General features: G+C 45.3%; 1 protein-coding gene across 2 annotated transcripts in view; it reads left to right on the top strand.

The window, feature by feature from the left end:
• Positions 1-14,474: 14,474 nt before the first annotated feature.
• The window catches only part of Snx24 (sorting nexin 24), a 142,501-nt gene continuing 132,810 nt past the window's right edge, over positions 14,475-24,165 (top strand). Inside the window, exon 1 of one of the 2 annotated variants that reach the window (XM_085833583.1) lies at positions 14,475-14,920. In XM_085833583.1, coding sequence (XP_085689709.1) covers positions 14,627-14,920 — 294 coding nt within the window. In that variant the 5' untranslated portion in view covers positions 14,475-14,626. The remainder of the gene's footprint in view (positions 14,921-24,165) is intronic. The other variant, XM_021150588.2, reaches the window with a different exon arrangement.

Here is a 24,165-nt window from a genome sequence, read left to right on the forward strand (position 1 = left end):
CTATTGGCATGTCTGTGGGACATTTTCTTGATGACTGATTGATGGCAGGAGGAGCCAGCCTACTGTAGGTAATGCCATTCCTGGATAAGTGGTCCTGGGCTATATACAAAAGAGAGCTGAGAAAGCTACAGGAATCAAGGCAATAAACTGTTCCTCTGTTGTATCTGCTTCAGGTTTTGCCTTCAGGCTCCTGCCCTCCGTGATAGACTATAAAGTGAAGTATAAGCCAGCTAAACCCATTCTTCCAAGAGTTGTTTTTAGTTACGGTTCTTTGTCACAGCAACAGAGAATACACTATGACAGAAACCAATAGGGTTCCCTCCCAGAACAGTCTACTCAGAAGATCTGCAGTGGATGTCTTCAGGCCAGGAACTCAGGTGTGAAAAAATGGTTGTAGTCAAAACCATTTTCTATCCATTTAGTAACAGTTTAGAACTACAACCACTACCAAAAACAAAACAAACAACAAAAATCCCATGTGCTTAAAGACCATTGTCAGTGGGTCTCTAAAAGCATCCGGAGTCAGCCTAATGGGGGAGATCTGTAGTCCCAGCCAGTCCAGAGTGAAAACATGACTACCAGAGGTTCAAGGCCAGCTGGACAACTAGGCCTATTTCAAGGTAAATATATATTTCATGATGGCATCAGATGACCATTACAGATGGTTGTGAGTCACCTTGTGGTTTCTGGGATTTGAACTCAAGAACTCTGGAAGAGCAGTCAGTGCTCTTAACTGCTGATCCATCTCTCCAGCCTTTCCACAACATTCTTATGGGGGCCCTCTGAGAGGCCCACAAATTTATCCAAGGTAAGCCAGGTTACTGAAGGGAAAAGCAAGAGTCCTAGGGAAATCCTGGAGAGACTCTTGGAAGCCTGCCACACCTACACCTCCCTTCAATCCTGAGGCTAGGGAAAACCAGTCATCTGTAAACACAGCCTCTGTTAACCAAGCAGTCCCTTATATTCGGCCTAAGCTCCAATGCTTGGATGGGTTTGCAGGTAAGCAGCTGACAGAACTTGTAGCTATAACAAAAAAAGAAGAAAAAAAAAAAGTCTTCAACTAAGAAATCCCAAGGATTGAGAGACCAGGGGACTGGCCAAAGTACTACTAGTTGCCACCCCCAAGACCATAAGGACACCAAGGAACTGAGAGTCTTGGCTCATGGATGAAGAAAAAGTAAGTGGAGCCCAACCGACAGGGAGTGCCTGTCCTTGGGTGACACCAAAGAAGAATCAGTGTGCTTACTGAAGGAAATGGGCCATGGGAAAAACAAGTACCCCAGGAGGAAGCCCCAAGTCTTAGAATTAGAGGAGCTCAATGACTGAGCAAGTTGGGGCTCAACTCCCCTTCATGAGTCCTGGGTAACCCTAAAGGTGAAGGGGAAACCCATAGGCTTTCTGGTCGACACTGGGGCCCAACATTCAGTTCTGAAGGAGCCATTAGGACCCTTATCAGGAAAGAAGGTATAGCTACAGTGTATGACAGGCTCCAAGCACTATTATGGACTACCTAAAGAAAGGTGGAATTGGGAATGGGAGGGGTAACCTATTCATTCCTGGTCAATCTCCTACTCCCTTCTGGGGTGAGATTAACTCACAAAAATAGGAGCTCAGATATACTTCAACCCTGAAGGGTAGACATACTAGATCAGAAGGGCGTTATCCATGTCCTGACTCTGGCCCTTGATGAGGAATACAAACTGATTCCCCAGCCTCTCCCTGTCACAGGAGAGGACACTTAACTCAACCAAATCTTCTTTAGGATCCCAGATGTCTGGGCAGAAAACAACAAGGTGGGACTGGATCATTATCAGGCTCCAAGACTGATCCAGCTGGAAGCTGAGGCTACCCTAACCCAGATCAGGCAATCTCCTATGCCTAGAGAGACAGAAATAGACACAACACTGCATATCAACAGATTCTGGGAATTGGAGATCTTGGTCCCATCAGTCACCCTGGAATAGCTCTCTACTTCCTGTTAAAAAAATCCCACTCTAATAATTACCCACCAGTGCAGGATCTGAGGGAAGCCAACATAAGGGTGGGGGACATCCATCCTAGTGTCCCAAACCCTTAGACTCTACTGAGAAGCTTGCCCCAGAGTAGACTATCTAGACAGTGCTTGACCTGGAGGATGCCCTCTTCAGCTTGCCCCTGACATCCTAAAGTCAACCCATTCAAGTTTGCCTTGAATGGCAAGATCCAAAGAAGGTCTTCAATGGGCAACTGACCAGATTCACCTGGCCCAGGGTTCAAGAACTCACCCATCATCTTTGACGAGACCTGGATGAGTACCAGAGAGCCCACCTTTACATAAGTCTGCTTCAATATGTAGATGGCCTTCTTGTTGCGGCCTCCTATTTTCAGTCTGACATTCTGGCTGAATATGACTAAAATAAGTTCTTGGAATCTTTGGAAGCCCTCCATCGGGCTCTGGCCTGCCTTTGTGAGATTTTTCCCCCCTTCCCTAACCCCATTTCTTTGAACTGGGTGATGAAGTCTGGATAAAGAGGCACAACCACAACTCACATGGTGATTCCCCACCCCCATTACTGGGCAGGTAAGACAGCATCCAGATTTGAATACATCACAACTATGTCAAACCAGTAGGGCACGAGACATCCCTATAGCTGAAACATTGGTGGGAACACCTTCCAGACAACTATGTACCTGAGGCCAGCACAGGACTGTGGTGAGCTATTGTCCACTCACGACATCCACTCAAACTAAGAATTCTTAAAAATCCTGCCTCAGACACACCTGGCTGTGCCTTTCTCAATGGTGGGTCCCAATAGGTCTCCAAAGGACTCCATCTACTTGTTCCTCATACTTATTCTGTTCAGAGATCAGATTCCAGTGGACACAAATCTTCACCAAGCTGTTAGCACCAAATGAATACTTTGAGGCTCCAGGATACTGAGATACTGAGAGAACCCCACAAGATGTAAGGAGGGAGGTACAGACTTAACTGGCCTGATGAATACCACGGTGAGTACTACTTTTCCTGCTTCAACCTAGGCCTTTGGGTCCTGGCTGGATACAAATGGAAGGATTTGAGTCCAAGAGGTAAACCCTGGGGCGGAAGAGATGGCTCAGTGGTTAAGAGAACTGACTGCCCTTCCAGAGGACCTGAGTTCAATTCCCAACAACCACATGGTGGCTCACAACCATCTGTGATGGGATCCGATGTCCTCTTCTGGTGTGTCTGAAGAGAGCAATGGTGAATACATATAATAAATAAATCTTTTAAATAAATAAAGAAAAAAAAACAAACAACAACAACAAAACTCCCTTATAAACAACTCAATCTTGTCCCTGTCATCACATCCCTCCCTAGGGCCTTTGACACCTCTGTCCTGTTTAAACGACTCAACTTTACCTTCAATTTTATTAACTCTACCACTAACCTCATTAGAAGAGATTATTGGCTCTGTCTGGACCCTAGGCCCCCATACTATAATGGCTGGGCTTCCACAGGAAATTTGTCAACACCTTGAAAAAGCCTGCCAAGGTGTTCCTTGGGAAGGTTTCCAGTCCTTACCCTTTAAGCTATAACTGGAAAGGGACTATGCATAGTAAGAAAAAGAGGGAGGACTAAATAGCTTCTTTCACCTTAAACATCTTTGCAATCAGACCCTTACCATAGAAGCCAGCAACTCCTACCTCATGCCTCCTCCCCCCAATAGAACTTAGTTTGCATGCACCTTATGTTTAACCCCTTGGAAACATCCACAAATGCTTAAAAATTCCAGCGTATGTGTTCTGGTTACCCTGTTCCCTCAAGTCTCTACTTTCCCTTCAGTATCTCCATGAAGACAGCTCTGGCTCATCACATGGAAAAACGAGATTTTGGAGCCTCCACAATTCTACTTTTAGGGAGTGTATAGGGTCTGGCATAGCTGTGGGAATCCGTACTGGTGCTTCAGACCTTATCAAAGCAGATCAGACTCTGCAAGTCCTAAATAAACTTATAACTCAGCTCAATTAGAAAAGTCTATCCATCAGTTAGAACAGTCATTAGACTCATTAGCTGAAGTAGTACTACAAGATAAAAGGAATTGGACTTACTCTTCCTGCAACAGGGAGGGCTCTGCCAAGCCCCAGGAGAGCAATGCTGTCTCTACACCCACAACTCAGGCATTATCAGAGACAGCCTGGCCATGGTCTGTCAGAGACTAGAGGACAGGGCTAAACTTGGACAACAGAGTCAAGCTGATATGAGTCATTGTTTTCCTGGTCTCCCTGGCTGACTACACTAACTAGTGTAGTGGCTAACTACACTAACTAGTGGGGCTAGTTCTGCTCTTGCTAACTGTTGTGCTTGTGTGGGACATGCTGTAGTCAGATTTGTATGAGAACAAATCCCTATAGTCTAATGGATGATTCTTATAGCAACAATACCAGCTCCTGGAGATATTTCAAGGATTCAAGATGAGATATCTCAAGGATTCAAGATGGAGCCTTACTCAAGGAGGGATTGAAAGAATGACATAAACCTCATTTGTCTCCATTTTAGGACTGGGCCTGATGTCAAAAGGAAAGTCACCAGGCTCAGGAGCCAGGTCATAAGTCACCAGCTCCAGGAACAGACCAAAATTCTAGGAACAAGGTCATAAAACCTCCCTCCCAAAGAACAGTCTGGAGATAACCACAAAAATGGGAAAATGTCTTATCTCCGGATGGGCCATCTGTGTTGGGCAGCCCTATATGGTTTGGGTCTCTCGTCCTGTGCTTAAATGTTCATGACACAGGAATGCAATCTGCTGACCACCTGGGCATGAGCCAATCAGAAACCAACTCATGTAACTTCCCCTGCATCCACCAAAGAAGATTTGCATTACTTAAAACTAGCTAGAATTCTCCTAGTTCCCTATAAAAAGGCCTGTGTGCCTTTTGTTAGGGGTCACCATTTTGATGAATAGTAGACCCCTGAATGCTGAACTTCTGTAGACTAAACATGTTTTGCTTTGCATATTATTTGAGTCTGGAGTATCAGTCTAGGCAATTATTGGACCCTTATAGACTGCTGGATAAACATAATGTCTAAGCAAAGGTTAGAGAATGTAAGGCACATGGAAACTGTCCCCAAAAGAAAGGACGTAGTCCTCTGAGTAAAGGAAATGGAAGGCATACTGGGAAAACTGTAGGAATTTGAACCTGAAAGACTTTATTGTCTTAGTGAAGCAAAAAAAAAAAAAATGAAACCATTACCAGAGATCTGAAAAAGGAACATCAGTTGCCAAAGCAATGAATGACAGGTGTTTAGGAAAAGATAGAGATACGAGAGAACAGTGGATGAATAATGAGTATTAGAGTTTGGAAAACTCGAGCTTACAATAAAGCTGTGCCAGTAGGCAGAGGTCATAGGATCTTTGAATTCAAGGCCAGCCTGGTCTGCATAAGGAGTTCCAGGAAAGCCAGGGCTATACAGGAGATCCTTTCTCAAACAGCAACAAAAATACAATGAAATCAACACACACACATACACACACACACACACACACACACACACACACACACACACATTTTCTCCAACTATCAGAAGGCAGGACCTAAAACACTGAACACTTGAATTTATTTGGCATTTTGGACCGCTGATGAGTATGAGAGAATGTTAAGTGTGGGAAGCCACATGTGCCGTTGCAGAGTGGCACAGGCTTCTGCTGGCCACCATGCATACATAGGCAGGAAAGTTTTCTGCCAAGATGAGGTTTTGAGAATTAACCAAAATTGACCAATCAGATGAGAGAGAAGTTGACCAATCAGATGAGAGAAAAGTTGACCAATCAGATGAGAGAGAAGTTAACCAATCAGATGAGAGAGAAATTAACCAATCAGATGTAGGCATGCAAATGAGGTGGTAAGCATCAACCAAGCACAACCAATCCGGGTGTGAGACACGCCTCTCCTAGGCCTATATAAAGCAGCACCAGTGCTGGGCTCGGGGTGTATTCGCCTCTACAATCAAGCTCTCCCAATAAACGTGTGCAGAAGGATCCTGTTGCAGCGTCGTTCTTGCTGGTCGAGTTGGACGCGTGCAAGAGTTAAGTGAGGAAGATATGCTAAGAACACTGAGAAGAGAGAACTGGGGACAGAACTCAGTGGTGGAGTTCTTGCCTTCAAAGTCCTGGGTTCAATCCCCAGTACCTGGCAGGAAATAGGGAATGGATAAAACAAAGAGTATAGGCCATCAGATTGCGACTACATGAGCCCTCCATCCAAGAAATAGAAAGGAAGGCTACATTGCCTGGTACAACAATGGGACACATTTGCTATCCCAACATGCCAGAGGCAGAGGCAGGATGATGGCAGTTCACTAGCCTGGTCTCACTGTGCAGTCAACAACAACAAAGGGGGAGAGAGAGACAAGTTCAAACTAATGTAATTCAAGACCACCAAGCCAGCACTGCAAGAAGATACAGAGATTCAACACACAGAAGAAGAAAGTGTCAATCAATAGAAAAGATGAAAGAATGCATTTCATGAAAGAACACCACGCAGGCGAGCAGCAAGCTCTCTGGCTTTCTTGGGAGGTCACCAACCCAGTCCACTTAGCCCTGAGCACCTGGAACCCAAGCTGCTTCTGGAGTGCAAGGGCAGCTTAGCTATGCTGGCTTTAGGGCCTCCCTTGAGTGGAGACTGCTGAGATTCTGAAGGTGTTGGTGGGTTTGTTCACTTGGCGAGCTGGAAGGGAATTTTCATTCCACACACAAGGGAACCATGGCCCATAGAAATAAAATAGTGCCCCCACTGGGAGAAGTGCGGAATAGCAGAGGTAGCCCAGGTCCCAAAGACTTCGAACCGCTGGCCCAGTGCTTAACGCCCCTCCCCCCCCTCCCCACCCCCAGCTTGTAGCTGAGGACTGCCTAGACTTTAGACTGGACCTCATGAATTTTGTGAGTTTTATTTTTTCCCCCAAGGGACGTAAAGGTAAGGCTAAGATGGATGTATTAGGAATGTCTGCTAAGTGTCTGGTTTTCTTCAAGTGGCCGCTGCCAGAAAAACCCTATGGCAAGGCCTGCAGGCCTGTGCTTGTGCTGTGGAAGCAAAGATTCAGCTGAGGAGAGAGAAAGAGATTATAAAGGAGTCATGATGGCAAAGATGGCAAAATCCTCTAATCTCAGCAGTCAGGAGGCTGGGGTGGGAGAACTGCCAGTCTGAGGCTAGCCTGGACTGAGTAATGAGGTTCCAGCTCAGAAAGGAAGGGAAGGAAAGGTGAGGGAGGGGGAGAGGATTGTTGAGAAGGTATGGGGAGAAGGGGAAGGAAGAGGAGGGAAGACCAAATCTCTGGCAGGGCTGGCTGGAGACCTCAGTGCTGTGTCCCTGGCAGTTTCCCCAGAGGCCATTGCTTCACAAGTACGTGTGTCAAAACAAGACTTCTTACTTTAGAACATTCTGGATATCTGGAGAATGAAGTCCTTCTGGAGGACATGAAGCTAATCTGACTTGTGCCAGTGTGCAGTGATGTCATTACAACTGGGTGTGGTGGCACATGCCTTTAATCACAGCAGTTGGGAGGCAAAGGCAGGAGGCTCTCTCTGAGTTCTAGGCCAGCCTGGAGTTCAAAAGACAACAAAGTCTAGCAGGTATGGTTGCTCAGGCCTGCAATCCCAGTACACAAGAGACTAATGTAGAGGGACTGCCACAGATTTGAGACTAGAGTGAGCTACATAAGGAGATCTAGAAGAAGACCCTGTTAAAGACAAAACAAAATGTGCAGGATTAAGGCACAAGATCCAATTATCTGTTGTCTCCAAATATACAAACCTCACTGGCAATGCCTCATAGAGAAATTGTGTGACTAAAGGGTGTTAATACATTTGCTAAGTAAATGGAAGCCTGAAGCTAGCGTGTGCAGCTATCCTTACAGTGGACAGAATAAACTTCAAGCCAAAATTAATCCACAGAGACAAAGAGGGCATCTATTAATATAGGGAAATTCTACTTCTTTGCTGCATATAGAATACTCATGAGTATATAGGCACTGAATGTTGAGTGTCCTAGTTACATAAACACAGTCAGACATAAAAGAACAGATACGTCCTAATATAATAATAGTGGGTGATGCCAGGAGCTTACACTACCAATAGGAGGTCATCCAAACTAAAAACTAACAAAGAAACATCAACATTATTTTACATAATAGATCAAGTAGAATTCTTCTAACATATGCGAAATGCACATTCTTCTCATCAGGAACTTTCTCTAGAATTACCGCGTGCCAATGACATGGCTTGGGCATCGCTGTGGTGGGTAAACCGAGGCAGGCAGCCCTTGGGGGTCAGTGATTAGCACCGCTGTTTGGGGTGGGTAGATCCAGAAACCTATAGGGGCTGCTGCCAAAGACAGCCAGCAATTAGAGAAGAGGCTCAGCAAACTTTTTTTTTCTGAGGGAACAAAGCTCAATTTACTGGGGGCTGGCACTCCCTGAGGCCAGCAGAAAATTGTGAACTCTTTTAACTCCTTGGAGCCCGTGAGAAAATGAAGGAAAGAAAGAGAATCCATGCACACACAGAATGGACAAAACAAAGGGCGGAGTCCAATAACGTCATACACACAAATATGCATGCACACATACAGACACGCACACATACATGCATACAGACCTACAGACAGACACAGACACAGACACATTCACTCACAGAATGGCTAGAGCAAAACTCCAGCAAGCAGGCTCCAAATACTCCACACATACACACATAAATACACACAATTGTTGGATGGAAGGAACAGTGTTCCAGCCCCCAATTGCATAACCTTTACACAGACACACACAGTTGATGAACGGGAGAGAGTGTTCCAGCCACCCCACCCCACCCCACCCCATCCTTTATACTTCCCTTCATAGCTTATATATCCCAGGAAAACCTTTCAAGCAGTATACAGTTACAACATGGTTATGTTTTAGTTTTCTTCTAGTAAATGTGAATGACAAAACACAGGTTTCCAATACCTTTACAAGAAATAACATTATGTAGTACAGATAAAGAAAATTATTCTAAAAAACCCACCTACATTCATAGCCAAGCAACTTACTATAGAGTAACAAACTGTAAACAAGCAAGATCATTTTCTCAACAAGTTTCTCTTACTGGCAGGCAGAAATTTGCAGTTACAAAGCAAGGATTAATTATTTTATTATTTATCTTTAAAAGTAATCTTTTAAGAATCTTATAAGAATCACAAATCTAAACTTTTATATAAAAATCAGTCATCTCTACCTTAAATCTTCACAATGCAAATCTACTCAGCAACTCTTAATAAATCATATCAGGAAGCTAAGGGCAAATATGGGTATAAGAAATCAGTCGCCAGGCATGGTGGCGCATGCCTTTAATCCCAGCACTCAGGAAGCAGAGGAAGGTAGATTTCTGAGTTTGAGGCCAGCCTGGTCTACAGAGTGAGTTTCAGGACAGCCAAGGCTACACAGAGAAACCCTGTCTCGAAAAAAACAAAACAAAACAAAACAAAAAACAAAAAAAAGAAAGAGATCAGTCATAACCAGTTCAGCCTCCATGAGAGTCACGTCAGCCAGTGCTGCCATTGTTCTTGTTCCCTGACCATAAAGGGTCCCTAGCTTTACTAATAAGCTGAACTTCAGATTTTGTTCCCTAAGATTTTCTACATCAGAGCCAGTAGTGAAAACATCTCAACTTAGCTTCACTAACAACTTTATTTTTCCAAATGTTTTCTAAGGGTGGTGGTCATTGCTGACAATCTACATCTCTTAAGTTCTTCTCTAGGGTGGTGATAATATTATTAATGTGTTCCCTCCAGCAGCAAGGCCTGAAAGACATCAAGCATTAGTACTGTGAGTGTCAGAGATACTGTCTAGTGATGGAATTGAAGTCTTTTTAAAGTTTTCATATAACTCTTAGATTACAAGGGATGTGAGGGCGGCAGGCAGAGCAGAATTCTATAACAGCAGAAAGTCCTCAAGACACGTAGTCCTGGGGGCGGGTGGCATGCCACACTGAGGTCCACCCATATGACTATGGTAACCCATGGGTTGCATTCCACGAGTTCCAAAGACATTGGTCATTCCTCCTGCATGGCCCTCCGCAATCACATTTTAAGATACTAAGCAAAGAAAAAAATCAGGGGCTGGAAAGATGGCTCACCGGGTAAGAGCACTGACTGGTCTTCTGAAGGTCCTGAGTTCAAATCCCAGCAACCACATGGTGACTCACAACCACCCACAATGAGACCTGACGTCCTCTTTTGGTGCATCTGTAGACAGCTACAGTGTACTTACTTATAATAATAAATAAATCTTTGGGCCAGAGCGAGCAGAGACTGAGAGAGCCGGGCAGAATGGAGCGAGCAGGGCCGACTGGAGTGAGCAGAGGTCCCAAAAATTCAACTCCCAACAACCACATGAAGGCTTACAACCGTCTGTACAGCTACAGTGTACTCATATACATTAAATAAACAAATAAATAAATACATAAATCTTTTTTAAAAAGAAAGAAAAAATCAGAATAATCTCTTGCAATTTACTTGATTAAGGAGGTCTAGAATTCGAAAGCAACAAAAAATATACAAATACACGGACACTTAACAAATCAGTTGTGAATGGAAGAAATCAGAGGAGACACTTAAAACCTGCTCCAGTTAAATGGAAACAGAAGCACAACTTGGTAGAGCAGTGGGAACAGCAGAGGCAGTTCAAAGAGGAAAGTTTATAGCTGTGAGTGCTTCTGTTCCAAAGCAGATATGGGACAGGAAAGTGGCTTAGCAGGTAGACTGCTTGCCAGGTTAGAATCCCTAAAGTCCACAGAAAAGCCAGGTGGGCATGGTGGGCTGCCTCTAACCCAGAACACAGAAGGCAGAGACAGAGGATGGTCAGAACAAGTCGGCTAGTGAGATCATCTGCGACTGGTGAGCTCCAGGGACGCAGGAAATTAAGTGCAGGGTGACTGAAGAAGACACCATACCACAATACAACTTAAAATTTCCACATATGTGTGCACACATGAACATGCATGTATGTACCCACACACTAATGAATCTGTATGCACACCACCCAAACACATGCAAAAAAAAAAAATCCAAGATGTCACATATAACTTAATGATGTACAAAAACAAGCCAAAACCCAAAGTAGTAGATAGAACAAAATTATAAGGACCCAGCCGGGCAGTGGTGGCGTACACCTTTAATCCCAGCACTTGGGAGGCAGAGGCAGGTGGATTTCTGAGTTCGAGGCCAGCCTGGTCTACAGAGTGAGTTCCAGGACAGCCAGGGCTACACAGAGAAACTCTGTCTTGAAAAAATCCAAAAAAAAAACCCCAAAAAACAAAAAACAAAACAAAACAAAAATTATAAGGACCCATGAAGGAATTAGGGAATGGAAACCATGATCAAATGTCCAAGAGGACAAGTATTCGGGGTACACCACTTGGGAGGGAGCCAGGCTAGCAGTTGGAAAAGTAGACTAGAGGGCTAGGGAGATGGCCCAGCGGTGAAGAGCAATGACTGCTCTTCCAGAGGTTTTGAGTTCAATTCCCAGCAACTACCTGGTGGCTCACAACCATCTGTCATGGGATCTGCTGCCCTTTTCTGGTGTGTCTGAAGACAGCTACAGTGTATTCATAAGCATAAAATAAATAAAAAAGAAAAAGAAAGAAAGAAAGGAAGGAAGGAAGGAAGGAAGGAAGGAAGGAAGGAAGGAAGAAAGAAAGAAAGAAAGAAAGAAAGAAAGAAAGAAAGAAAGAAAGAAAGAAAGAAAGAGGTCTTGAGTTCAATCCCCAGCAACCACATGGTAGCTCATAACCATCTGTAATGGGATCCGATGCCCTCTTCTGGTGTGTCTGAAGACAGCCACAATGTACTCATATACATAAAGTAAATAAATAAATTAATAAATAAATCTTGGGAAAAAAACCATACCCATAGTTTGAGGTTCCTTTCTATTTAAGCTAGTTGGGGACAAGCATAAGTGGGCTCTACTACAACAGAACTCATTCCACAAACGAAAAACCTCTGCTATGCAAGCTATGTAAGCCAGGTGTGGCTGGCCAAGCCTGTAGTCAGAACTGTGGGAGAACCAGGCGTTCAAGTTTATGCTCAGTTACACAGCTTCAGGCTAACCTTGGCCACATCACCTCACCAAAGAAAGACAAAGGGAATGTTTTCTGCCATCATCCGGATAGCCAAACCGGATAAAAACAAAAGTATAGATGCAAACGTTCTCCATAAAATACTTGCAAACAGAACTCACCACGATACATTTAAAACAAGATGCCCCCACAATCTTGTTGGGGAGTGGAGAAGTAAGAGGAGCTACTGGGAAATGAGAATGTTTCAGCATATGCAAGCTAATAACTAATAAGACACATTATTAGACTCTGAGACAAATCACTTGGCCATTCCAATAGATACAGAAAAGGCCTTGGATGTCCCTTCATGATGCAAGCCCTAAATAAACAATGACCAGAAGAGACATTGCTCAACACAGGAAAGCCTACACAGTATAAACCTACAGACAACCTCAATGAAGTGGAGAAAAACTGAACAACGCATTGGCTACAAAATTAAAGCAAAAGAAAAGGGGTGGTAGAGATAGATATCTTGCTCTTGGCAGCTACAAGTATCCTGTGTATGGGTGTGGGGGTTGCAAACCTACGATCCCTGTCACATAACAAGAGGGCAAGGCAAGAGGATTTTGAGTTTGACTCCAGCCTGGACTACATAGTGAGATCCTGTTTTAAAAAACAAACAGCTTCACTACAGAAACAAAATCCCAAAGACATCAAAAGGCAACCCACCCATTGGCACTGCTGACTTCCTGAGGTAAGTCCCATTGCAAAGTGTTAACCCAGGACACTTACTTCCTCACCGGGACATGGCATGAAGTGTAAGCGCAAGGCCTTTTCTACTCCGCTAGCTTTGTCTAAGTATTTAGATTATATAAAGCCTTCTAGAAAAATGCACCCGACATAGCACCACAGAGAAGTCTCTTAGTTTGGTTTCTATCGCTGTTTAAAAAAAAAACCATTATGATCAAAAGCAGCTTGGGGAGGAAAGGGTTTATTTCAACTTATAGTTGTAAAGCACCATGGAGGGAAGTCAAGGCAGGAATTCCAGGCAGGAACTGAAGCAGAGAGGAAGACCAGGAAGGTTGCTGTTCTCCCACAACTTGGCCAGTTTGCTTTCATATACCAGCCAGGACCAACTTCCAAGAGCTGCTGGCCTTGTTCATATCAATTAGCAATCAAGAGAAATGCGCCCCCCCTACCCCCCCCCCCCGCATCTCTACTGGTAATCTAATGGAGGCGTTTTCTCAATTGAGGTTCCCCTCCCTATTTGATTTGACCTCGGGTCAAATTGACAAAACATTAAACAGGGCAGGCTCTGTGTGTGTGTGTGTGTGTTGGTCAGAGGACAATCAGTGCAATTGGTTCTCTCTTGCCACCGTGTGGGTTCTAGGTATTGAATTTAGGGGGTCATCACGCTTGCTGCAAGCACTTTTACCTACTGAGCCATATCATTGGCTCTAATAGTTTGGTTTTTTTTTTTTTTTTTTCCTTTTAGACGAGGCTCATTCTGTAGCCCAGGCTGTCCGGGAATTTACAGATAATCTACTCAGCTTCCTTAGCTCTGGTACTAAAGGCTAAGTAAGGCCTTCACACCCCACCCCTAACACATTTTGTTCTGTTCTGTTTGTTTGTTTAAGGCAATTGTACTCTTGATTAGATTCTCTTGGAGGAATGAGGGCATTCTCTCTAAAATGTACCCTAGAGACAGTGAAATCACACTTTACAATACTTGCCAGGGGCCAAGGTAATCTACAAAGCAGTCTCTGAATCAGCAGGGGTCAGGGGATTGTGGAACTCTATCAGGAGGTAAAGGTGGCTACAGGTTAAGGGTTCACATCCTGAGGCAGGAGGATGCTTCTTCAGATGAGGTGATGGAAAAGGGCTTTTTAAAGTTCACAGCAGGCAAGTTTTAAAGCAAGAAGCCAGGTCACTTTCTCTATGGTTTAGGGTTCATCTTCTATAGGGTTTAAACTGCACAGTCCTCTGCCCACAAGGGCAAAGTGAGTTGAGTGAGTCTGTTTGCTTACTGTGCCCAGAAAGCCTCTGGCTACTCAGTTTGGTTCTTGACAACCCACCACCAAGGCACATCTTAGTGTCCCACAAGTTACTTCCAAATTCTGCTCTAATCTAAGGAAGAAACTCAGTTTCCTTGAGTAACAATAACCAAGTTTCCTGAACTACTGAGGCTGTTAAACTCCAGCCAGAGAGGCAGGAACTTCTGGTCACCGCCAGGCTTGTCCCATCACCTCTTCCATCCTATCCACTTTCTGTCTCTCAGAGGCAGGCAGTGAAGGTCTTGGAACTAGAACGCGCACCAGCCACATTGATGCTGTGCGGTTCTATTCTCAGGCTGGGAAGGCTTGGCTAGCTGAACGGGGCGCAGCACCAGAGCCCCGGTGAAAGTTGGCAGGGCTTGCCCATCAGAACGAAAGCCGAAGCAAGCTGGGCAGCATCTCGAAGCGCCGTCTTCTTCCCTCCTCCGCTGCCTCCCAGTCTCCGGTGGCGCCCCACAGATCCCCCCCGGAGCCCGCAGGCAGAGCTGGGGCGACCCGGGTGGCGCCCCGCGTGGCCGCGCACACCCGCCGATGCAGACTCCGGCCCGCAAGCCCCGCCTCCCGGGCCCAGCTGATCCGCGCCGCCCTGCAGGCCCCACACCTCGGCCCCGCCGAGCCCCACGCCGCCCGCGCCCGCCAACCTCGCGCCGCCGACTAAGGTCCGGGCCGCGCACCTCGGGCCGCGCGCGCGCCGGGAGGGGAGCGGGAGGTGGGGCGGCCTACGCGGTGCGGCGGAGCGGTGAGTGGTGCGGCCCCGCCGCGGCCATGGAGGTCTACATCCCGTCCTTTCGCCACGAGGACAGCGATCTGGAGCGCGGCTACACGGTAGGCCGGTCCCCGCGGGTCCCCCGGTTGCAGCACCCCCCCACACCTCCGCCGCCAGCGAGGTCGTCATGGAGACTGGCGCCCCTCCCCAGCGCGCGCGCCCCCCTGGGCTCCATCCCTTCCCCCTCCGCGGCCCGCGGCCTCGGGAGCTTCGGGAGCCGGGCCGGCTGCCCTCTGCGTGCGGACTGAGAGGCTGTGTGCAGGTTCTTGATGGCTTGCAAGTTCTGTAAGATTCTTTCAGATGGAGAACGGGTTACCAAGAAAATATAAAAATAAAGGAAGAAAGAAAAAAAAAGAAAAAAAATCAACATTTTTGTGACTGCTCATTAGCCAGGTTAATAGATTGATTGTTTTTTAGATTTTTTTTTTTTTTTTTGAGTTTGTTTCTTTTTAGTTCTGCAATGGCATGAAACGGCACAATCAGGTGCTTTACCTGAGCACATGTCCTGAACTCAGAGTCGCCCAGAAATTCCAGACAGGTAGCTTGCTCAGTGTAGAAGCAATCGAAGAGACCAGCTCTGGACCCTTATAGGAAGATGTTAAATGAATGAAGTGTTGGTTGAATTCCTAGTCAATTTAAGCTGCTCTGTCTAGATAGCCATTGCGACCCGGAGAGATGCTTCAGATTGGCTGGAACTTGCAAGACTTTATTTGCAGTTGTTGGGAAATAGTATAGAAGAATCATGCCCCAGACCGACAAACTTAGTTTCTTCTGTTGTTGACTGGCAGCTGTGTTTCTTTTCTATCATTGCATTGGCCAGAGTTTCTTGTGAAATACCAAACAGTACTTGTGGTGCGCTCTTCTGCTTGCTCCAGATGAGATGTTGAATAAGACCTTTGCTGTTAGAGTTAGTCTGTCTCTCTTTCCTTCCTCCCTCCCCTCCCCGACACCCCAGCCACTCCCCAGACAGGGTTTCTCTGTGCAGCCCTGGCTGCCCTGGAACTCACCCTGTAGACCAGGCTTTGAACTCAGAGATCCACCTGCCTCTGCCTCCCGAGTGCTGGAGACTAAAGGTGTGTACCACCAACCACCTCCACCTCCGGGCTAGAGTAGTCAGTTTTTAACAGATGGAAGGTGTGTCTTGCTGTTTCGAGTATAAGAATTAAGAATAGGTGTGCTACACAATGTTCCCTTCAGGATCTGTGGGAGTATCTAAGTTTGGAGGAATAGTAGCGGAGCAGCCTGCATGGATGCAGTCTTACTCACTCATGTCTTCCTGGCACAGTGTGTTAACCCCGTCTTCCTTCCTCTAAACTATGTTGTGTCTTGTGACAGTCGGTTTAAACCCTTAAGTTTTCAAAGTGGAAACTAAATCTCCCTCTGAAAAGAAGATGCCTAAGTGTCGTCCCCCCCCCCCCCCTCCCGTGGCTAAAGTGCACTCCATGGTCAGGAACTGGTGAGAGGAAACTGTACTCTGGAGGACTCTTTTCTTCTATAAATTGCCCCCCCCCCCAGTCACTTAAGGAGTTGGAACTGGAGCCCATTTCAAGGGGCAGAAACCTTGACTGTATTTTATTCTTCCAGAACTCCAAAGTCTCCTGTTAGCATCAGCAGCACCTTGCCTTTGAGAGGCCTTTTTTTCTGGAGGTTTAAGGATTAAAAGACTTTGAGGGCCTTGGGCTTCAGGCAGCCCAAGAGGAGCAGTAGTTACGGGCACAAGTAAGAGATGACAATCCAGCTTCCTGGCCCAGCCCATGACTGCAGATGCTTGCTCCTCTTTACTTAGTGTTTGTTAAAGATTGCATTACATGCATTTATTGTGTGAAAGTGTGTGCCTGGGTGCTGTGTACTCCTGTGCCTCAGTTTACATGTGGGAGTCAGAGGATACTTCTTGGAATCAATTCTCTCCTTCCAGTAAAGTGGGTTCCTGAAATTGAACTCACATCTTCAGACTTGGCTGCAAATGCCTGTATCTTTTGAGCTACCCTGCTGGCCCTGTTTGTTGTTTGTTTCTTTGTCTCCTATGTGACCCAGGTTGGCCTCAAAATCAAAGCAGTCCTCTGATCTCAGCTTCTTTGGGACTGGGTTTACAGGTGACAGGTGTGTACAACCATATCTGGCTTGAATTTCTTTCATTTGAGAACCTGAATTTCCTCCCCGAAGTATATATCCCTTAGTGATTATGACTGTGTGTTATATTAAAAGAACGAGATATGTAATTCTTACTACTTCAGTGATAGAGAGGTTAAGTAGAAACCACAGATGATCTGGAGTTAAGATCTGTCTAATCAAAATACAGCTCTCATTCCAAAGGGAACAAGAGAGAGTCTGTCCTGTGCCAGACCTGAGTGACTGCGCCCTGGGTACATATGGATTCACATTACCCCAAATGGCATGCTCTACCCTGGAAGTGATTACAGGAGCTTTTACAGTCACAGGACAAAAGGTAGCCATAAACTGAGGCATTTTCCAAATACATTTGGTCTGTCATATAACAGCCAGGGGAAAAAATCTGTACTGTAGGTCTCCAGTGCTGTCTGATGGTGTTCTTAGCTTTGGGGTTGGTGGAAGGTTGCCATCTCTCTGTGTTAAAAGGATGCTAGATCAGACACAGGTGTCTGATAACTGGCTATTCAGGAAACCTGGTAATCCAAGACAATGTTAGCTCTGAATCTGCAACGTTCCAACTGTCCACAGCCATGAAGTTCTAAACAATCCAAGCATCGTCATGGAGGTGTGGCATAGAGAGCTTTAGATCCTAGCTGGTACATAGAGAACCTGCCTGGCGTGCTGAAAGCCCCAGTCCTGATCGTCAGCACTTTAACAAAGAACCAAGGTGCTTAGCACTGTTGTTGACAGGCCCATGCCTCTAGAGATAAACTTTTTTTTTTGGAGGGGGAGGGGGTGCTCTTAGAGAATCTTTAGCTAATGCTGTAAAATATATATATAACCTACATTTGCCAGACATCAAATTGCCAGCCAAACTGATTCGGGAGAGTCCTTTGGGGGATAAACTTAAGCAGTTTGAAATTTTCACTTACAGGGATAGTTTAAGCACTCCTTAAAAGTTAACTTTTTAAAAAATGTAGCCCAGTTAGGTAGATAGCCAGACAAAAGGTTAAGGTGTCTGCTTAGATTTTTTTTTTTTTTCTTCTTTCTCTCTGAAAGTTTGCGAGGCCAATGATACTTTGTTCTCTCCCAGAGGCTGGTATTGTATTTGCACGGCTATGATTCACTCAACAATCATTAACTAAGTGCCTGCTGCTCTGTGTTCCTCTGATCTGGAAATAGAGCTGGGAGTGGTGTTTCAGCTGAAAGAAAGAATAGTTTAAAATCTGATACAAAAACAAAACCCAAAAAACCCAAAAAACTCAGATACAGTTTCTTAAATAGGAAGCTGGGAAAACAGTGTACACTTTAATGTAAACAAACAAACAAACAAAAACAAAACAAAAAAAACAAACCTTTGATCCATAGTGATTATATTTTTAATAAAAAAGAAAAAATTAAAAAAAAAGAAACATTATCACAAATTCTAACAATTCCTCTGGTAAGGAGATAAACCCAGAGGCAACTTCTCTTTCTCTTGGTTGAGAGGTCCCTGCTCCCAGAGGTCAAGCAATTGAGTAGATTCTTAGGAAATGGGAATGGTGTTACACACCTGTAATCTCAGCACTGCGGGAGGAGGCAAGAGGACCTGAAGCTTAAGGCCAGCCTTGGCTATACAGTAAGTTGGAAGTCAACCTTGCTATTTGAGATCCTGTCTCAAAAACTAAGCAAGCAGACATTTATTTTGGGCTTGTCTGCTCGTGAGAGGGAGTTAAAGACTGGATGGCAATGTTCCTGCCCTTTGGGCTTCAGGTCTGGAGTTAGGTTTGGAGCTGGGAGTGAAGTGTTGAGTCCCAGCTGCCTGGTAGAGCCCTGTGTGGGCCACTTCTGCTGTGCTTGTGGTGGGGGAGGGTGCTTTTGGAATGCTGACTCCGAAATCTGATTAGCATTTTGCTAGCATGTGAATTTTAAGAAGAGGAAATACATGACCAAAAAAATCTGAAAGAAAGGACATTTCAGACTCCAAGATACACCAGCTAAATAAACTTGGGGGGGTGGGGGGGGGACGGGACCTCCCAGTCACTTGGCTCTCCAGAGCAGCAGGCTGTTGTAACAGATAAACTCAAATGTTATTTCCCAGAGGCCTGGTTTCCCTTGCTTCCCTTCTCTCCTAGCCTTCAATCCTGGGCTTTGCAGGCTGTGAACTTGGGGGTTTGAAAGTGTGTGTGTCTAGGTTCAGGGCTGTTACTTATGACTCAGCTTGTAAACGCCAGATGAGGTAGGAGCACGCAGACCTGTTAGAGCCACAGGGACCTGAGATGTGAACAGCCCGTAGGGGTAGGTGGGGTGGGTGAGACCGGAATTTCAAGTCAGTAGCAGGGATTGTGATCTCTGAGTACAGAGTAAGCCACAGGCTGAGGGCTGTAAAGAGTCAATGAACTTGAGCTCCAGGGTTGGAGCTGTTTAGGGAAGGAAGTAACATGATTACCCTTGCATTCAGAAGTGCTCTATCAGTTCCTATGGGCTGCTGGAATTCCGGTAGACTGGCTGGTTTATGAATAACAGAAATTCATTTTCTGTAAGTTTTTGAAACTGAAAAGTCCAAGGAGGAGGAGCTGACAGAGTCAATGCCTGACCAGAGGTTGGTCCTGGCTGGTAGATGATGTCTGTGTGCCTTCTACGTGAAAGGGGTAAAGCACTCCCTGGCCCTTCAGTTTATATGGCTACACATTCCATTCGGCCTCACCCGAACGATCTAATTCTCTCCCAAAGGCCCTGCTGCATAATACTGGACAAGAAAGGGTGGGGCTGCTTTGTCAGGGGCTGCTGAGTTGTCTTTGGAGGCAGAGAGATCAATCTGAGGGACCCGAGGATTGGCAGGTTTTAAGTGCCAGCTTAGGAGAGCATTTTCGATTTAAAAATATATGGGCAGTAAGAATGGTCACCGAAGACTCACTGGATAGGTAACAGCATAGCATTTGACATGTTGTCCATTTCCCCTTTCCTAGATGTAAAAATAAAAGCATTGACCTAGGTTTTTTTTTTTTTTTTTTTTTTTTTTGAGTCACTTCACTTGCACAGTTGACTACCTGTATGGGTTTGGAAAAATGCGTTAGAACAGCGGTTCTCAACCTGTGGGTCTCGACTCTTTTTGGGGGTCACCTAAGACCATTGAAAATATTAGATATTTACATTACAGTTCGCATCAGTAACAAAATTACAGTCATGAAGTAGCAATGAAAATAATTTTGTCGTTGGGGGTCACTGCCACATGAAGAGCTGTATCAAAGAGTCAGGCATTAGGAGGTCAAGCATTGAAAACCACTGCGGCATAGCCAGACTGAAGATCTAAATCTCTGAAGTCTAAAAGAAATCTCGAAAGATCAAAAACTTGAAAATGCAGCTCTTGAAAAAAGCAATTTAAAAGTTCTTTAAAAGGCATTTAATTGCATTTTCATTTTTGCCCTGGGCATGCAGGAATCCGTCTCTGTCACATCCTCCAGCCTTGTTTATGTTTTTAAAAGAGAATTCATTTGAGAAGTAAGAAAGTTTATCAACACTCCACAACTCACAATAAGATAGGCAGTGAACACTCATCGTGCTGGATACAGGGGTTGTTGGCTCCTTTTGAGGGTGAAGCTGGAAGACTGCAAATTGGAATCCACATGGGTGGCATAGTGAGACCTTGTCTAAAGCAGGCTATAGACAAACACAGAGGTGCACTGCCTGCAGAAGCACTTTGGTATGATAGCCAGATTGGCACAGGTGTAAAGTCCTCAAGAGATGAGCTGTATTCATGAAGCAAGGCTCTAAGGAGAAATGCATAGCTCTGCACCTGGTTTATGGTCATTTGTTTGTTGTGTGGCTGAGAATTGAACCTGTGACCTCTTGGATGCTAAGCAAGGGTGGATGCTAAGCAAGGGTGGGTAGGGGTCCCAATCCTGTTTGTTTGTTTGTTTGTTTGAAATCATGTGTTTTACTCGTGTGTGTGTGTGTGTACACATGCCACAGGATGCATGGGGAGGTCAGAACCTAGTCTTACCACCATATATATTCTTAGAGATCCAAATCAGGTTGGTGAGTTTAGCAATAAGTACTTGTTATAATGTTACCTGCTGAGACTTCTGGAGCCTTGTTTTGGTTTTGTTTTTTTCTGATTCGGGTTTGACCCTTGTAGCCCACCCAGGTTGGCTTCGAGCTCACTATTTAGCCTGGGCTCTCAGACTTCATACCAGTCTTACTCTCTCAGCCTCCCAAGTGCTGGGATCGATTGCAGGCATGAGCCACTCCAGCTAGCAATGCACATCTTTTTAACCCGTTATCTGAGATATCGGACAATCTAACTCTTCAGGCCGAGTTGATCAGTAACCAGGGTGGAGACTCTGAAGGCAGGAACAGGATGATTGCTTTGAGTGCCAGACCTGCTTGGGCTACATAGCAAAACCCAGTGTGAGAAAAACCAAACCAAACAAACCAACAACAGAACTACTGCAGAGCTGTGGTGAGACAGTTCATATTTCAGACTATGTTCATTTTTCACTAAGAGCCCTCTAAGAGACAATTTCCAGCCTATTATCCCTCTAGGTGTCTTAAGTATTTCCTTCCTCTGACATCATGAGCATGTCACACATGACTGAAAGGACACCACTGCTGTCTCAGAATCTTACCTTCTAGCTAGAACTGTGTTTCTCAGTGTGTGGGTCTTGTCCCTTTCAAACAACCCTTTCAAAAGGGTCACCCAAGATCCTCAGAAAACAGATATTTACATTAGGATTCAGAACAGAAGCAAAATTCCAGTTACAAAGCAGCAATGAAAATAATTTTACGGATGGAGGTAACCACATCATCAGGAATGGTACAGAGGGTTGCGCATTAGGAAGGTTGAGAACCGCTTCTCTAGAGCTTTTTCCAGAACATTTGCTCCAGTGGGACCTGCGGATTAGAACTTTCTGCTTTCAGGGTTTTAATATTGCCAGTGAATCATTTTGGGGTTGTGGTCATCAGGATTTTTCTTTTCTTTGCTTCATTTTTCTTTTCTTCTTTTTTCCTCCCTCCCTCCCTCTCTCTCTCTCTCTCTCTCTCTCTCTCTCTCTCTCTCTCTCTCTTTCTTTTCTTTCTTTCTTTTTTTGTTTTTTTGTTTTTTTCTTCAAGACAGGGTTTCTCTATGTAGCCCTGGCCATCTTGGAACTTGCCCTGTCTAACACGTTGGCCACAAACTCAGAGATTCGCTTGCGTCTGCCTCCTGGGTGCTAGGATTAGCGGTGGGTGCCCTGGGGTGGGAAGGATTTTCAGCTGCATGGATCTGGAGCTCTCACACCATTTAAGACTGTGAGGTGAAGGCTTATCTTGGGTCACTGACCAGCGCTGACTGTGGCCGTATACATACAGCTTTTCCTTCATGTCTGGGATTATGCACATCCTGAACACATGAAGCACACAAGGAGCTGAGGTTGTCTCCTGAAATGGTGAAGGAAATGATGGCCACAAAGAGACAGCAAAGAGAATGGTACCTGAGGACAGCAGACATGGACATGCTGGGTTCTTTCCCTATAGGTTTGTGCTTTAATGTGAAACAGAGAGAAGGACCTTGGCTGTAGAAAGGAAAACACTGCAGAGGCAGGGATGTAAGTCGGTAGAGTGTTTATGTAGCACGCACAAGCCCTGGGTTCAACCCCCAGCACCCTATCAGTAATGTTGGTAGGACTCCTCATGCCAGGACTCAGGAGATAGAGTCTAGACGATCAGGAGTTCAAGGTCACACTCAGCTACCTAGAGAGTTTGAGGCCATCCTGGGCTACAAGATTGAAACTGTCTTCAGAAAATTTGCCTTTGAGTTAACTGTGGTTTTTACCTTCTTGTTATTTCATTTCATAAAAACTTCAAGAATGAGGCTGAGGTTGACTGGGGGAGCCTGGCCTTCCCACTCTACTTTTTTCCTGAGTAGTTTCTACCTGGTGACAAAATAGTGACAAGGATTGTTGACTTTGTATACAGCATTCAGAGGAAGAGGGCATATGTCCTTATGGGAAGGGGACATTTGCCTCAGAAGCCCTGCGCAAATAAGTGTCCTTTCGCCTAGTGATAAGGGAATCCTGTGTGTGACAGGTGGAAGCCAGGGTTACCTGAAGCAGTACTGAGCAAGGCTAGCTTAGCTAGTTGGAGTGAAACGTGGGAGTCTCTGGAGCAGAGAGAAGGGTCAGTCTGTTCCTGTGCTGTGGAAGAAGTGCACAGTGAGACCACAGTGTCCTCAGAGGTCTGTCAGTCGTCCACCCCATGCACGGAAGATGAACGAGGCCCTTGTTAGCAGTGCAGTGCTGGCCCAGCGCCTCATTCACGCCGGGTATGGTAGAGGCACACATTCAATATTTATGGAATGATGATCTCAGTCGCGTGTGAGCTGTGTTCCCTACACTTGAAGACAAGAGTATGGTTTAAAAGTTCTTCCTGCACATAAACAAACTTAGAATGATTGCTGCATTCTCAAGATACAGCTGTTGATGTAGCTCAGTGGTAAAATGCTGGCCTCCCTAGGACAGCATAGCAAACAACTAAATAAATAATCAAAACTGTAAAGCAGTACCACACAAACAATAACAAAACATATTGCACAATTTTGCACAAAGGGGTTGAGTTTTACTTTTATGTAAGTGTTTGGATGCATCTATGTGCACACAACAAGTGCACGCCCAATGCCTGAGGATGGCCGATGCCCTGGAACTTCAGTTACAGGCAGTTGTGAGCCACCATGTGGGTGCTCTGAACCGAACCCAGGTTCTCTGCAGGATCAGCCAAACTGCTGAGCCATCTATCCTACCCTGAAATGCAATATTCTTACAAGAAATGATATCATATGTTTGGAATTTAGAGACTCTTAGTCAAGTGAGATAAGATAGTTCTGTATCTGCTGCAGGATTTAGCAAGCACTTTTAAGGCCTGGCAGCTTGTGTTTCCTATTGCTGATGAAGACAACACTGACTGAGTTCCTCCAGGCTGGTTCCTTCAGAGTACTAGAAGCCCGCCTCACCCCAGAGTCAGGCTACTCAGCCAGCAAGTGCTCAGGAGTCCCATGGAGGTAGAACTAGGAACCACAATGACACTGTCTAACTTTCTATAGTGTCTGACCTAGTTCTCAGTAACTATAAATTTTACACAGTCTAGAGTCACCTTAAAAAAAGCCCCAGTTGAACTCTTGTCTTATACCAGGTTGGTATGCAAATATAAGGGATTGTCTTGATGCAGGAGGGCCCACATACAT

The sequence above is a fragment of the Mus caroli genome, unplaced genomic scaffold, assembly GCF_978045245.1.
Source record: "Mus caroli unplaced genomic scaffold, Mus_caroli_1 scaffold_19, whole genome shotgun sequence".
In the NCBI taxonomy this organism is placed as follows: Eukaryota; Metazoa; Chordata; class Mammalia; order Rodentia; family Muridae; genus Mus; species Mus caroli.